The sequence below is a fragment of the Brachionichthys hirsutus genome, chromosome 3 (assembly GCF_040956055.1).
Source record: "Brachionichthys hirsutus isolate HB-005 chromosome 3, CSIRO-AGI_Bhir_v1, whole genome shotgun sequence".
NCBI classification, from domain to species: domain Eukaryota; kingdom Metazoa; phylum Chordata; class Actinopteri; order Lophiiformes; family Brachionichthyidae; genus Brachionichthys; species Brachionichthys hirsutus.
The window spans coordinates 822,419-838,756 of NC_090899.1; the positions used below are offsets into that span (position 1 = coordinate 822,419).

Consider the following 16,338-nt stretch of genomic DNA (forward strand, 5'->3'; position numbering starts at 1 on the left):
TAAAAAGTCGAAAAGGCGTCAATGAAGAATCTAAAAATCGTTTCTTGGGGTCCTTTGTTGTCCGTGAGTCAATCGATCTCGTGAGCGTCCAGGTGTTGAGGAGACAGCAAGCATTCCCAGATAAGACGGTTTGGTCTTTCCCGTTTGCTCAAGGTCTTGATTTGATAATTATTCATTTTCAACTAATCACAATCCACATAAAGAGGAGGCGCCACTTTCAATCGATCCGTCACGGAAACCTGTTGCGTCGTTCTTCCTCCCATTCATGGCACAACTCAAGCGCGACCACTTCCTGCAGCGCCGGTCTATCTGGGTCAAAGGTGGGACTTGTGAAAGCGCCCGGCAGCAGGCCAACGTGCACATGGATAATATTGACCGGGAAAACGTTCATATGTTGAGCGTGCACACACACGTGCACACGCACAACTAGCCGTGTCGGCTGCAATCCATGAGGACTTAGAAGCCGGTTGACTTGAAATTTCTGCAGAGCAAAACTCTCCCGAGGCAAACTTGACATTCCTTTGCAAGATAAGGCTTTACGCGCCACTGACCAGGAAGGTCTACGCCCCCCGCACTGACATTCCTACCAGGCAGGGAGACAGCAAACCAGGAAGAGGTCAAGAAGGTTTGTTTAGCCCCCTTTCTGCTCGTAGAAAGGAAGGATTCGCCCGAGGCAGCTTTCCATTGTTAATTAACGAGAAGACGGGACGGTGTTTATCCAACATGGAAGACTTCCAAGCACTTCGGTCTGCGGCTGAAAGGTTTTAGGCGAGATGCTCATGATAAAAGGTCACCAGATCGGGGGAGGAGAAGAACATTTACGTGAGAAATGTGGTGAAAATGTCGGGATTGATCCCGAAGCACTGCATCAGAAAGATAGTTTATCCGTTCATCCGCTCTGCGATACGTTTTGATGGGAAGGAGAGAATCTATTTAGCTGATGCAGATTCAGGAATTTGATCAGAGCTTTATCAGCATTGTGTGTGTGTGTTTGTGTGTGTGTGCAGAAACTTGCTTAAAGACTTGGCCATGCACCCAGAAAGGGGAAGAAGTGCAATTATAGAGTAATAGAGTCGATCCGAATAAACGGGCGGATCGATGATGTATTCTTTTACCCCGACGACAGCGATATTGATGCTTTTGTGTCTCATTGGAGTTTGGATTTGGATCTAATTTAATTAAAAAGGGCTTTTTCCGAGGTAAAAGAGTTGCGTTTCCTAATTTGGTTCAGCTTTTCCTCGTGCCACGGGTGATGTGTTAAACATTTATCAATCAGCTGCCATGTAATTTATTTTTGAGAAATCATTAGCCTCTTCCTGGACCTGGACCGGAAAGCTGGCATTTAAACCCTGAAAACCTAATAATTAACCCAAAAAGGCCTCAGACTCCGACTAAGATCATTAATTATTGATGTATTCCAATCGCTCTGATCAGTTTATTGATCCATAAAGTTTTGTGATTGGCAGGTGGTTCTACAACAGCATTTTAAAATAGATTAAGTCAATATTATTGATGCTGATCTAATCTTCTGTGAATTTCCAGGACGGGCTGTTCCGTATTGACAAGAAGCCGGAGCGGCTTTTCCGGTTTCCTGATTGAAAGCATCATGGCGGCGGTATTTTTCCCTGCAGACTATTTCTATGTGACGAGGAAAGGAAATGACGTCTACAGAGTAAAGACAGAGCGTCGTTAATTCACTCAGACAATACGACCCTTCATAACAGCGAGTCGATCCGATGACTGTTCACCAGACAGGAATGAGGAAGGACTTTATTATTGTTAGCTGCTGAGCTAACTAAGGCTAATACGCCGCGCTAATGCTGCATACATACATAAACACAATGTAGAGACTCCAGGTGTTTGTTTTCCAGAGATTCCCAGGTCGGCTAATTCAATCAGTTACACAGGAAGTCCATGTTGTAATATTTGCATACAAATTCAACAATAAATGCTGTTCTGTGACTCTGTAACCCTAACCCTAGCTGAGTAGCTATAGCATGCAGCTAATGACTAGCTGCAAGTCAAAAGACCAACTTTGAGTTGGAATATAATTTAAATGATCAACTCAGTAAAAGCCCCTCCCCCTTCTATCCATCTATCTATGCACCTGACTGATATTAATTATTTTATGTGATTGGTTGGTGCGTTAGCTTGTTTGTGCCTTAGCTCGTCTGTGCCAAAGCAGCAAACTCTATGAACCCCCTTCCTCTAAATATCTGTTTTTGCAGCTGTGGATTTTAATTGGGTTCCCATTCTGCAGCAGATTGGAACTAAATTAAATGCATTCATCCCTGTCTGTGTTTTTATTCGTGGCTGACCAAGCTGCCACACATTGCCTAAAATAAACAAGGAAACAATGCACTTCCTATGCCTGCACAGATACCGGTGTTTGCTCAGGTCATTTCTGGACCGGATAAAACCAACACTGCTTAACGGGGGCGGTAAAGCCGTGGCTCCCTCATGTGCGAGATGGACTTTGGACCGTCCTTATAAATAAAGATTTAGCAGAGTGTGTTTCAAAGAGTGCCTTGAAGGCTGAGAGGGTGAGTACAGTAAAGCGTTGAGGACCAATGCAAATGTGAATTTTCTTCAGATGCGTTTTTCCGTTTTGTTTTTTCACTCTAGATTTGCTGCTTGGAAGAATATAATTACCGTGAAACCATGTGTGCCGCATTCATGGTGTTTCTCAGGGAATAAATTGAACGTCGGTGATGTTGCGAAGGGACAGACAAAGGAGGAAAACAGGAACCGGGAAGGATGACGCATGAAGGAATCAAGATGTGAGGAAAAGAAGAGCACAGTAAAATAAAATGTGTTTACTTATGAAAAGTCCAGGAATAAAAGCTTCCATTAAAAGAAAGTGGCATTGTTTTAAACTTATGAAAATGATCTTTAATCTGTACGTGATAAACGAAGTCAGCCCCTGGTCCCACGTTTCTGGTTGTGTCCTGCTACCCGTTTCCTTGCAGTAAAGAAAACTAAACTTTTCCCCTGTCCATTGTGTCTTTAGAAACCTGCGAAGATGATTTGGTTGTGGTTTCATCTTTGCGCCCTCCTTCTTGGAGCTGTTGCGTCCCCGACTCCGTCCTCTCAGCCGACGACCATCACAGATGGAGAAATCTGTCGCGTCTTCAACTCCGGCCGCTCTGCTGATTGCCTAGGAAGGCAGCTGGAAAGTATCCCGTGGAGGCAACTTCCCTCCACCCTGGAAGACATAGACCTCACCTACAATAAACTTCAGGCCGTCCATGCTGACGACTTCCAGCGCTTCCCTCGCCTTCGCGTCTTGAAGCTACATTTCAATAACATTTCGTATATTGCTGATGATGCCTTTAAAAACAACGAGCAACTAGAGTATCTTAACATCTTCAATAACTCCCTGCAAGAAATTCCTGCCACAGCTTTGACTCCTCTGTTGAATCTGAAAGAGCTCTACCTGTCCAACAACCTTTACAAACGTGCCACACTGGCAGATAGCTTTTCCAAATTTTCCAAGCTCCAAGTTCTGTCAATAGGTGGCCCTCTGGTATTGGGTCTACAGAAGGGTGATTTCCAGGCCCTGAAGAACATCAGCTTCTATCGCTTCGCTATCAAGTGTTCCTCTAATCTAAGTTACTATGAGCCTGGAAGTTTAGAAGTCATCCAGACAGCAGAGATGGGATTTGATATGGCCATAGATCAACGCCCCGAGACTCTGCTCCACATGTTACGGGACATCGCCAACAAGACCTTCAACGCCATCCAGTTCCGCAACCTCTTTGAGTTCATGTACTACATGGGGGAAGAGGACATCTTCCAGGGTTTAGAATACGTCACAGTACATCAGCTGATCTTCCACAGAGGTAAATTCAACGAGAACCTCCTGAGGATGGCGTTATTGAACTTACAAAGATCCCCCATCAAAAGGTTGAGACTTCAGTACATTGACTTCGCCCGTTCACCCACGTTTGTTGATAGCGAAGCAAGCTCCAGCATCACAGACCTGGAACTGGATCACCTGGATCTTTGGTGAGTATCTACTTTAAGTCTACAGCATTCTACGATGCCTCCCCTTGCTGTTTCCATGGTTACAGCAGTTTGGAAATTGTGAGGTCATTAAAACACCAAGGCGTGCTGACTTCCTCTGCTGAAGGCACACAATCATCATAGGCATTCAACACTGAGCACAGGCATTACTTTCTTTCAGTCGGGGACAATGGTGAGCATTGGTGAATTCTCTCTCTGGCCTGTAGGGGCAGCACTTAGAATGTAACTACAAAGAAAGGTAGTCGTCTTCAATCATTTGCCTTTTCTAGACGCTCAATGAGAGACAACAATGGATTCGACATTTTTAGAGGACAAAATGCTCATTGACAGCAAGGTAAAAGGGGGGGCCTAAGGGACATATATCCAATATGCCTGTCTTTGTTTGAGGGGTTTGTGTCTCCTACAATTGGCTTTTAAAGACTTGGGTCAAATTGAATTAAAAGACTTGCACTTTCCAAACTACTACTACTACTACTACTACTACTACTACTACTACTACGATTCTCTGGCCACTCCCCTTTGTTGCAGTTTAAAAGCCGTTCCTGAGGAGTTCACAACATTTAAATAATGGATGGAAGTGTGGGAACTTTCAAATTTGTTGAAACCAGCGAATCTGAAAAACAAACAAATGTCTGTTTTGCAGGTACGTCAGTAATCCGGACATTCTGCGATTTGACTGGCGCTTTACCTGGTTAAACAAAATCAAGGAGCTGTCAATCCAGTACGTCTACTTCAACTCTGTTCCTTGTGATTCCTGGGTCGAGATGAAAGGTGTGCAGTTCCTTGATGTCTCCAACAATCGACTGGAGAGCAGGTACATTTTCAACCAGCTTTGTGACTACAAGGGCAGCATGCCGAATCTTCACACCTTCAAGATGAACAACAATGAGCTGTCCAGCCTGAAAGACTTGTCGTCGCTCACAAGGGAGTTCCAGCAACTGAATGTGTTGGATTTCAGCCACAACAGACTCGGATCTGCTGAAGAAAGTAGAGACTGTGTTTGGCAAAAAAATATCACGAGGCTTGTCGCCCACCACAATCAGTTTGTAAGTGAAGCTCTCCAATGTCTGCCAACCACAGTCCAATATCTGGACCTGTCCTATTGTGACCTGGACAGTTTGGACATGGCCTACTTTGAGAAAACGAACAACCTGAAAGAACTCCTGCTGAGTGGAAACAAAATCAAGTTTATCCCATCGAAGTGGGAAAGTCTGTCGTTGGAGATGCTCACTTTGGATGGGAATTCATTTGGTCTCGTTAGCAAGGCGTCCTTCGAGAACATGCCTCAGCTGTCTCACCTGAGGGCGGGAAACAATCCCTACCACTGCACATGCGAGCTCCATGCTTTTGTCCAGTACACGGTTTCAGAAGGAAAGATCAACCTCACAGACTGGCCTTGGAATTACAGGTGCTACCACCCGGAGGCCTTTCTCAACACAGTCATCGCCAAATACTACCCAAGTCAAGTGGCATGTGACATCCGACTCGTCATCGTCATTAGCGTTGCGACCACCACAGCAGTGATCTTGATATTGATGCTGATTTGTTATATTTTTGACCTTCCGTGGTACACCAAAGCCACGTATCAGATCATCAGGGCCAAGTACAGAGCACACAAGGAAAAGGCAGCAGGGGGATCAGGGGTTTACACTTACCACGCCTTCATATCCTACAGCCACTCGGATGCGGACTGGGTGAGGGACCATCTCTTACCCTGCCTGGAGAACGGCAAGAACCCCTATCGTCTTTGCATCCATGAGAGGGATTTCATGCCAGGAAGGTGGATCATCGATAACATCATTGACAACATCGAAAACAGTCGAAAGGTACGCCATCTTTTTTATGTTTCTGCACGGCAGCTAGCGCTGACTGTAGTCCAGGCCATGCCCATCAGTAGATACTCTCCTAGCATAGAGTAGCACATCCATTAATCTTATAACTGGATTTTGATTGGTTGAAAAAGAGTCATTGCAGTGCCAGCGATGGCCTTTCTATCAACCACCAGCCAACGGACATGGCTTCAAATGCAATACAAATGTGCTACGTATAAATGTTAATCATACATACATATGTACACACACTTTTATACATTAACTATGTGGAAATCCATAAAGAAGATAGTGTTTTTTGTTTGTGTCCATGCAGGTAATATTTGTCCTCTCCCGACACTTCGTCAATAGCGAGTGGTGCAACTACGAGCTGTACTTCGCCCAGCAGAGCGCGATGGGGAAGACGTTCAGTGACGTCATCCTGGTGGTGAAGGAACCCATTGATCCGGGTTCCCTACCCAGCAAGTACTGCAAGCTGAAGAAGATGCTGAGCACCAAGACGTACCTGGAGTGGCCCCAGCAGGTCAACCAGCAGGCCTTCTTCTGGGCGCAGCTGAAGGGCGTTCTCGGCAAGCCAACGATGACCCGGGAGAGGACTCACAGCGCGAAGAGCAGGACCTCCTCCGTGGGAGGCGTCTCTGTGGTCGGAACATCCATGGAGGATGGGAGGCCAGAGGTGGGAATATGTGACGTAAGCATACATGACGGGAACAACAGCGATACGACGAATCAGAGACAAATCCCCGTTGTGGTATTTTGACTAAAACCCTGAAGATGGGAACAAGAGCAAGTGTCTCATGATGGCAGATAACGTGATCCCTCTCCACCCGCGGCGCTCCGTCACGTTAGCCTGGAGGGCCCAGCTGATGCCCGACGCTCAACGTCCGCCCCCGTTAGAGTCGGCAGCTGGACAGGCGCTGAAAGGCCACAGTTTGACCAGCTGGAACTGACCCCCCCCACCCAGGTTGCGGTCTGGATAAAAAGCAAGGTGTGGTGACGGGGGGGCGCATGCTGAAACGGCCACGCTCTGTTAGCTTCTCAGCGCCTCGCCGTGAATGCTCCAGCCGTGACGTTCCAGAGACGAGTCCCTCCAGCCGTTTAAGGGAAAATCCAAACAACATTCAGACTCATGGAAATGATTGTTGTTGTGCGGCTTAAGTCGAGTGACAAAAGCAATAAATCAATAGGGCGTTTACAGTAGCTCCATTTATTTTAAGATGGCATGATGAAGAGAAAAAGGTACAATAAAATAGTCATTTAAATAAAGTGTTATCCAAAGGGTGTGCTGCAGGTAACTGTCGATGCTTATAAGCATGTCATTACACAGCGTTGTGCTTTGAGTTGAGCTCACACTCGCAGCCATTCTCCACTTCCAGTATTCTTTTGTGCACCGGTTTCTAAACTGTTTTCATCTACTTGCGTGCTCGTGTTTCCTGTTTAGGACATTTGCAGTGTTTGCAGGCGACCGCTAGATGGCGCCGTTGAGTTGACGCGCAGAGACACCAGACGGTTGTCATGCGGGAGGCTTTGTTGTTGGGCGTGTTTGCGTTAATGCCACCAGCTCATCGCTGCACACCTGAAGAGTCAGATTCACTTCTGTAAAGCTTCTTAACCTAAACAGGAAGTTGAGTTTTGGTGCTGCATGTCTGCATATTCTGTTATTTTTAAAGCACTTTGTCTTTCCTGAGAAATGCTGGACATTTATCCTGCTCACTTTGCAGTATTTGCCTATTGTTGAGTCATTGATTAAAAACTATCGAACAATGAATCAGATTTATTTGTTTCAGATTTTTATTTTTTTCCTTCAAAATAAAAATACATTTTTATTTGCTTTTCATGTTTGGTGTATAAAGATACGAAGAACAATCTAGAACCTTCTGGTGCTGATCCAGATCACCATGTGGACGGTGTAGGTCCAGTTAGGAGGGGAACGAGCCGCTTGGGGGAGGTCTGTGCTCGGAGTGCTTTTCTACTTTTCTTTTATGAATTACTTCAATATTTTTATGTTTATTTAGCGTTTGATGAATTGTACGTTTCTATTAAAAAGGTTTACATCTTGCACCAGTCATGCCTTTTGACCCGATGCCTCACCTGTGCCTCAGGTAATGTTGCTGCGTTCAGGTGGGAGGAGTCTATCCGATAGACTGCTTGTTTTTTTTCCCTCTCCGGTGACAGGAGCCCATAAAAGACATGCGTGAGAGTTGATGCCACTTCTATCTGCACGGTTACCTGGCCAGGCCACCACTCAGGTGAGTCCCTGCTGCTTCAGAGGGGAACGGGGGCAGGTCTGTCGGGCTTCAGTCAATCTCTGCAATAAATTGTTTCCATCAACATCGCGGTTAATCAGGAAGTGATCCGCTTTGTGGGTGACGAAGCAGTAAGCTCACGTCGGACACGACAGACCCCACAGGAGGGTCTGTCCTCGGTCCACCTGGCTCCTGGACACAGGTGAGTAGACACAGACCTGACAGATGGGTGGGTCCCTGAACTCCTCGGACCTCCTGCAACTCTGGAAAGTAGATGCGTCTGGATTCAAACAGCCAAAGGACTTTGTGAATAAAACCTGAGTGGAGTTGCCACTTTATTTTTCTAATATTTATTCTGTCTTAATTAACCGCCGGTTGTGTGAAATTCCAGAAGATCTGAACGTGCCAAACCCTGCAGAACTCCTGAAGCCTCGGATCATAATACCCACACGGTGTTTTCACTGAAACCGGAATAACCGGAAATCAGGTTGTGTGAAAACGCGATCCTGAGATCCACCGATGGACTTCTGAGGGAGGGGTCGGGTGTGTTTGAGACATTGCTTCCCATCTATTACTGCATGGCGATCCAAAACATCCCGACCCATCCAAAGGGCGGGTTCCATTTACAGCTGGCTTGTCCACTGTGTTAGCTAACATTAGCGACGAATGCTAGCATCTGTGTTTGCCTTTTTCACAGACAGAAATTCAAAGGAAGTCCAAGGAAGTGACGGGGGGGAGACGATGGAGGCGACGGGGGGGCAGAGTGACCAGAAGGTACCGCCTAGACCCAGAACCGAAGCCCCCAAGGGAGGCCCGATTACCGCGAACACAGCCTCAGTGCATTCGACACGGTTTGATTGGAGTCAGTCGGCGCTAAACTTTCCTGTCCTCTCCCGTCCTGTCGTCTCCAGGTAACGGCTGGACTCGGCATGTCCAACCTTCAACTCTCCATGCAGCTCCAGGCGGACGTGTTCTACCACTATTCCTCCAAAGAGGGCAGCAAGTCCACGCTGAACAAGTCGGAGCTGAAGGAGCTGCTGAACGGAGAACTGAAGGATCTCATCAACGTGAGAACCGTTGTGGCGCCTCTGCAGAACGCAGGTTGATCTTTCTGCTGGACTGACGGCGATGCTCCTGCTTTAGTGCGACAGGAACCCCGAGGCCCTGGAGGAGATGATGGCGGAACTGGATGCCAGCCGGGAGGGAGAAATCACCTTCATGGACTTTGCCTATTACATCGCCATGCTGACCGTCTCACTTCACATGGTTCCAGGTGATCCCGACAGGTGCTCCATGCAGCAGCAGCAGCAGCAGCAGCAGCAGCAGCAGCGGCGTTAGCATGGACAGACATCAGGAACCTTCATCAGGAACCTTCATCAGGAACCTTCATCAGGAACCTTCATCAGGAACCTTCATCACGACCCTTCATCACGACCCTTCATCACGACCCTTCATCACGACCCTTCATCAGGAACCTTCATCACGAACCTTCATCACGAACCTTCATCAGGAACCTTCATCAGGAACCTTCATCAGGAACCTTCATCAGGAACCTTCATCACGAACCTTCATCAGGAACCTTCATCAGGAACCTTCATCACAACCCTTCATCACGACCCTTCATCAGGAACCTTCATCAGGAACCTTCATCACGAACCTTCATCACGAACCTTCATCACGAACCTTCATCACAAACCTTCATCAGGAACCTTCATCAGGAACCTTCATCAGGAACCTTCATCAGGAACCTTCATCACAACCCTTCATCACGACCCTTCATCAGGAACCTTCATCAGGAACCTTCATCACGACCCTTCATCACGACCCTTCATCACGACCCTTCATCAGGAACCTTCATCAGGAACCTTCATCACGACCCTTCATCACGAACCTTCATCAGGAACCTTCATCAGGAACCTTCATCAGGAACCTTCATCACAGCGCCTTCAGCGCTGTATGTTGGAAGCGTTTATCTTCATCTCCGTCCAATAACCTTCATCCGACTCAATAAACACGACTTCCTGCCCCCCCCCGTGTCTCCTTTAAAGCGCACACCCACTGCCACACGTTCTAATGGCTGATACCAGATCAGCTCGCTTGTTGTGAGCTCACTGGTTTCCTCCTGCAGCCCATTCAGATTCAGAATACTTTAATATTTATCCGAGACGTCCCTGCTGATACCTTTTTAGCCCATTTTAGGATTAGCCAGGAGTTCGGCGGCATAAAGCGACGCCGAGCTTCATGCTAGCTCTTAAGAAGCCCGTGGTGACATCACAGAGGCGCACACCTGGTACTGGTCAGTGGTCGCAGTAACCATGGTAACTAAAGCAATAAACCACAACGGAGGTTCTGATTCTGCTGTGGAATCTGTGGTGGATTTGTATCTTCCAGAACTCTGGATCAATAGATCCAGAAGAATCCACCATGACTAAAAGCGTGCTTTTAGTGAATAACCTCTGAACTAATAACGATTTAAATGTGAGTCCAGTTGCTAAAGGTTTGTTTTCATAGTTAAGGGATCTCATATAGATCAAATAAAGGCAGGACCATTATCACACTGTAGGGGGCACCGAGCTGCTTGGTGGAGGTCTGCGCTCCCAGAGCGCTTTTCTGGTTAAACGCGTCGTCCCTCCGGCATCGTGCAGCACTGCAAGCCAAAATGTTTGGACGCTTTTTCACTATGGCAGACGACCATTGAAATGTCCCTCATGTCCCTCATGTCCCGCTCTGTCTTCGCGCAGTCCTTCATTGACAGCGGTTACTGCGCTCGTTTTTATTGTGCCGAGGAAACTCACTTTTTATTCACAGATAAAGTGACGTAGGAAAGACAATGTGAAGCCTGACATCCTGTAACGCTCAGAAACAAACACCCACTGAGGTGCCACCGTGCTCAGGAACTGGGTCAGGCTCTAGATATACGTGTTTGGCAGCATTCACAATCATGCAACGCACCTGTCAGGTAACTAAACACACTGTTTGATTGGCCATCTGAGACTCTGCCTTCGTTAGTCAAGTTCTCCTCTCACCTGACTGTCAATCAATCAATTTATCCAACCTTCCAAGAGATTCCTGTTTGCTGTTGATTCTGTTGCTCGTGTGATGATGACGACGATGAAATTAAAGTTAACTTCATGCATGTTTAAACAGAAGACAGATTTTAAAGGTATTTCAGTGAATAATCTGACGCCTGCAGCAGAGAAGCAAAAGGTCACGTGATCAGGATGTCCTCCCACTAAAGCTGACCTCAAGTTATTACCACAAAGGTCTTCAAAATAAGTTTTTAAAATGACATTTTATAGGCTTAAAATCATTTCGGGAGTTGTTCAAGTTGAGCTTCCTGTTGCCATACAGTGATTGACCAGCAGGTGGCGCCACAGACCAGCTTTATGCTCAATCATACAAGTGTGTTCGGGTTATAATGTTAATTATTTTCCGTTATTTCTTTTTAATATAGCGCTAATAGCTATAATAGGTCGTTATTGAAAAGTAAGTAATTTACCTGGTTAAATAAAAGTAAAAGTAGCCTTTCTAGTTTTACACGATCCTCATTAATGGCATAAACGCAGCAGCATGGAATGAAGCTACACATTTTATACGCTTATAAAATCACAACCTGTTAAATTCAGGTAATAAAAATCACAGATTTATTAATAACGTTGACATGGACTGTGCTAACGCTAACAAACAACCGCTGCTCCTCGTGAACGTTATTTCTTAATGTTTAACCAGGAAGTAACAACATTAAAGTTTAAAGTCAGTAAAAATATCTGCCTTTTTAATTTCCTTCATTATGATCAGGCTTTTCTTCTTCTTCTTCTTCTTCTTTGTGAAAATGTTGTGCTTTAGGCTGTTGGCCTTTGCTAGCATTAGCATTCTTGTGCTTTGCATTTTATCTGCGCTGAGCCCCTCCTGCTTTTCCACATCACCCTTTCAAAATAAAAGGTATCTTTTAAAACACTGCTATTTTACGCGTCATTAAACTGGACATCATGCAGTCCTAGTCGAGCATGACGGCACCGTATGCTAACAGGCTGCTGGAAACGTGCCGTATGGATTTCGTTAGCAGTCAGCTAAAGTGAATCCTGCGGTTTTCTGCCTCATCTTTCCCGGTTTTGTTTCCCGTCTCCCTCCATCCCGTCTGCTCCACAAACTGGGAAGAAACCAAAATTGTTTTCAAAGAGTTTTATTGTTTGAAAACCAAAGTTGTGTCGTCGGCCAAGGAGAAGTAGAGCCGATGGAAAATGCGGCGGACCTGAACACGGAGACGCCATAGTGTGATCTGAGCTCATGGAGTTTCATCCTGCTCATGAGATGTCAGGGGGGGGGGCTCAAGTTTTCAGGATCCACCCCTCCGGCCTCAAAGATATCTGCACCAGATTATCATAATTGATCCTCCCCACGTTGCCGTCCTGAGAACCGCAGCGTGGCTGAAGTAAACGATTGTGGTCGGAAATCAAAAGCAACCATGATTGATCATTTTTCAAGAGGAGGATGTGAACAGTTTTCTATAATGCCAACAATTGCCTGCCTCCAGGTCCAGGAGTAGAAACTCAAACCCCCCCCCCCCCCCAACGACGCTGGATGGACCGGACGCCGTGTCGACGGCGTGGAAGTCTGATGTTGAAACAGGAAAATGATTCTGACCTTCTGACACCAGGTTGCTTTCGAGCCGGAGAATGGATCACGTGGCTAATCTTTAGCCGCAGGCAGAAAGTGCGGCGCCGCCGGTCCCGTCCTCCTTATCAGACGATACTTAGGGTTTACTGCTCGGCGTGAAAGAGAGTTATCAGTGCATCCCTGCTGTTTGCATAGTTCCTCCAGTGAAAGATGGACTTGGACAAGCAGCGATACGGCTCAGGTCAATGTTTACCTGGCGCCTCCCTTATCGAGGGAGGAGTTTGCCCTCCGCCCAGACTGAGGGCCCCACGCCTCTCGTCGCGGCGGCTTGGGCCGTTGTGCAACACGGAGCCGACACCGCCAAGATGGCGTTGTGTTCAAATTCTGAAGGAATGCATCGTGAGCCGCCGCGCTGACCTTTGACCCTTGTCCGTAGGGTCAACCTGAACGGGACAAATCGACTGTAGGCCGATCTCGGATTTCTGAGCTCACCTGTTCTCCTCTAAGGAAATCATACAAAGAGCAGATTCGACGTGATGTTGTTTCAAATCGGAGGCGGAACGCCCCCCCCCCCCCCCCCAACAAACATTCAGTTTGGGAGTGAGACGCTGAAAACGGAAGCATCAAAGCCTCCGGTGCATCAACAGCGATCTGTTGAAGGCAGACTCCGTTTCGCTGAGTCATCCTTATCAAACACAGCTTCCTCTTCTTTCTGGACGCCGGCGGCGGATGACTGTACGTTATAAAGCCGGGCCCCCGCCGCCTCCGGCTCGCCCCGTCGCAGACAGAGAGTCTACAGGCTGAGATAAATCACGTCGACTAATGGCTCCTCAAACTGCCGCACGGAGCCCAGACGGTGGATGCAGCTCGGTGCGACCACAGAAGAAGAACAAGAAGACGCAGCGAGGCGGGGGGGGGGGGGGGGGCGGCGCAGCTGCAGGAGATGCGACTTGCTCGGATCGTCCCGAGTGAATGCCAATAAACCGCTGCGGCGTGTTTGACATCAGGCAGGAAGTCGGCGCGTCACTGAACACGTCCTGCACACTTTTGTTTTCGACCGACACGCTGAAGCTGCGTTCCGCTGCCGGGAACGTGAAGCCAGCCGGCGGCGGCCCAGAGGCGTCATCAGTGATGTCATCACCTGCCATCCAGAGGCTAGGGCCTCATAGCAACAAGGTTCGGGTTCACATCCCGACCTGGACTCTTGCATGTCCTACGTATGCATGGGGTCCCTCCAGGTGAGCTGACTCCTCCCACTCGCCTGCAACAGAGGTAAATCGGTGCATAATGTGAACTCTGGCTGAACCAGGAAGTGTTTCATGTGTCACGCCCCCTGGGTTAGCCTAGCGTTACATGAAGTGATTGCTAACATCGCTATATGTGAAGCTGGAGCCAGGAGGCTCCTCCCTCATTAACGCCGCTTTCTGCCCCCGTCCATCTATTGCCCCAGCTGTGCTCAGGCTGAACGCAGCCTTTGTTCGTTGCCCTCTGCTGACGTTCATGTCTGGCCGGTGCCAAAGGTCCGTTTGAGGCTCTGAACCAATCCAGCGTCAGACCTTCTGTCATCGTTGTAACCGGTCAGCGCAACTCCCTTTCAGGGCAAACCGAGGACACGAATGCCCCTGGGGGGCGAAGCCAGTGTGTGATAGAGGTGGCGTTGGGGGGGGGGGTTAAAGACTGATGGTAGCTGTCAACCCTCTCCGGCCCGAATCCTGTGTGGGTTGTAACCCTCTCACCCACTCTGCTTGTGTGCATGTGTGTGTGTGGATATTATCAGGAGTGGAGGGGCATCCTAATGAATGACCTTTGACCTCCAGAAAGAGGATCCGGGCAGAGGAAGTTAAGGAGAGGTGAAGAGGGGACGTTGAGGGCAAGGGGGGGGCCGCCCGGCGCCACATTATGTCCTCTGTCCATCAAGAAGACACCCCCGGATGTCCCACCTATGGGTGGAAAAACTGGATCGCACTGAAAGTGAGGGCAAAATACTGCAGTGTCATACAACCAGAGGTCACCAGAGGTCACCAGAGGTCACTAGAGGTCCAATCTGACTGGTTCAGTATAAAGAACATCATTTCATAGGGGGGGGGGGGGGGGGGTGATAGCAAACCTGATCACACCCACCCGGGAGTAGAACGGGACGCGTGTTTAGTTATTTTCATTTATTTAACTTTCTGTTCTTCTACAAAAAGCTAATAATTATAGCGCGCAATGCCAAACGGCCCCGCCCTGTGTGTGGTTGGGTGAAGTTCAGCCCCGCCCCCTGACGCTTCCTCGACCACCAGCAGCAGATATTTGACATTTAGCGCTTTAAACGAGCTCATCACAAAATCAAGGCTTTCAAAATGGAAAATGTGGGCGGAGCCTGTGGGAGAACGAGGGAAGGCGTTTCTGCCAATGGGATTAAGTTTTTTGTTGCGATTAAATATGTGGAACAAAATAGGCAACACGAACACACACACAAACACACACACACACACACACACACACCTACAATGAAAACATTTCTCAGAGTGTACCTTCGTCAACTGTGATTGGCTGAATCCGAGCATAAGCCCAACCCCCTGGTTTGACCCCTGGGTCTAGGTTCGCGCCTCAGGAGGGTCAAGGCTGGGTCGCCGTAGAAACTTAATGACTTCCTCCTAACAAAGGTGTGATGTATGAGCGCTGTGATTGGTCCGTGAGATGACCAGCAGGTAACCCTGAGAGAGAGAGAGAGAGAGAGAGAAGCCGTTACGAGAAAACAAAGTGTGCTGAAAAAAAAGGGATGAAAAACAGGATGAAAGAACATCAAAGGGAGCGAGAAGAAGAAGAGCAGAGACAGAGGGAAGAAGAAGAGCGTCCGGCGGCCATCAGCCACCGCGGGATGGTAATTCAGGACACGTTTTCCTCCGACTGGGCCGGCTCGGAAACTCTGATTCATTCGGAGCGGGAGCGCTGGGATCGTCACAGTGGACCGGCTTTACTGGAAGGATTACACAACACCGTAAAAACAGACCCCCCCCCCCCCCCCCCGGACACGACACACGTCACCGCGAAGTCGGCGTCCGACCCGGCGGCAGGAAGCACGGAGCAGTAAACAAAGATGTCCGACCGCTGCTCAACTTCCCAGAATTCCATCTGGGAAGTTGGAATCTCTCTTTTACCTTTCATGCTGGTATTTCTTACGTGGTTGTCGATGGCGATCACGACGACAACAACAACAACAAGTCGTTAGCAAGAGAAGAAGTAGCGCCACACCGGGCCACACTCCCAATGATGGATCCTGGATCGTCCGGCATCCGTTTGGGAACGGACCCGACCCACAAGAGCAAGCGGGTTGGACACGGAGGCAAGGAAACACTTTCCTTTAACAGCCAGAAACCTTGGACAGAACCTAAGACTCATAGTGGACTATAGGCTGGGTAGAGAGAGTGAGCCCAAAGAGCTGCTATATAAAGCTATGAATGCTAATGCTAGCGATATGGACATCAGGTCCAGGTTCTGCAGCACCACGGACAGAAGGACCTGCAGACAGACAGAAAGAGGGACAAACAGAGGGAGAGAGAGCACACGGGGAAGAGAGAGAGATTCCTCACATATATTTATCACATGAATAATCAGAGTGAGAGGGAGGAGCTTAG

The 16,338-nt window shown here is 48.1% G+C and overlaps 2 protein-coding genes across 4 annotated transcripts; both read left to right on the forward strand.

The window, feature by feature from the left end:
* Nucleotides 1–2,713: 2,713 nt before the first annotated feature.
* tlr18 (toll-like receptor 18) lies at nucleotides 2,714–8,378 on the forward strand. Of its 3 annotated transcripts, none has more exons than XM_068760414.1 (5): nucleotides 2,714–2,780; nucleotides 3,011–4,008; nucleotides 4,670–5,629; nucleotides 5,702–5,852; nucleotides 6,172–8,378. In XM_068760414.1, the coding sequence occupies exons 2-5, from the start codon at nucleotides 3,023–3,025 to the stop codon at nucleotides 6,613–6,615; spliced, it is 2,541 nt and encodes an 846-aa protein (XP_068616515.1). In that variant the 5' UTR covers nucleotides 2,714–2,780; nucleotides 3,011–3,022; the 3' UTR covers nucleotides 6,616–8,378. The 3 variants fall into 3 exon arrangements, with proteins under 3 accessions (XP_068616515.1, XP_068616516.1, XP_068616514.1); XM_068760415.1 differs by having other exon boundaries at nucleotides 4,670–4,840; XM_068760413.1 differs by having other exon boundaries at nucleotides 4,670–5,852.
* A 297-nt stretch (nucleotides 8,379–8,675) lies between these two features.
* On the forward strand, nucleotides 8,676–10,444 carry s100a1 (S100 calcium binding protein A1). The gene is made up of 3 exons (XM_068760419.1): nucleotides 8,676–8,875; nucleotides 9,013–9,168; nucleotides 9,245–10,444. Exons 1-3 carry the CDS (start codon nucleotides 8,768–8,770, stop codon nucleotides 9,437–9,439), a joined length of 459 nt encoding a protein of 152 aa, XP_068616520.1. The 5' UTR covers nucleotides 8,676–8,767; the 3' UTR covers nucleotides 9,440–10,444.
* The last annotated feature ends 5,894 nt before the right edge of the window (nucleotides 10,445–16,338 follow it).

Coding starts and splice junctions, on each gene's coding strand:
- s100a1 (XM_068760419.1), top strand. CDS start 8,768: ATGCTAGCATCTGTGTTTGCCTTTTTCACAGACAGAAATTCAAAGGAA. Junction 8,876..9,012: donor GGGGGCAGAGTGACCAGAAG/GTACCGCCTAGA, acceptor TGTCGTCTCCAG/GTAACGGCTGGACTCGGCAT. Junction 9,169..9,244: donor AACTGAAGGATCTCATCAAC/GTGAGAACCGTT, acceptor CTCCTGCTTTAG/TGCGACAGGAACCCCGAGGC.
- tlr18 (XM_068760413.1), top strand. CDS start 3,023: ATGATTTGGTTGTGGTTTCATCTTTGCGCCCTCCTTCTTGGAGCTGTT. Junction 4,009..4,669: donor CTGGATCACCTGGATCTTTG/GTGAGTATCTAC, acceptor TCTGTTTTGCAG/GTACGTCAGTAATCCGGACA. Junction 5,853..6,171: donor ACATCGAAAACAGTCGAAAG/GTACGCCATCTT, acceptor GTGTCCATGCAG/GTAATATTTGTCCTCTCCCG.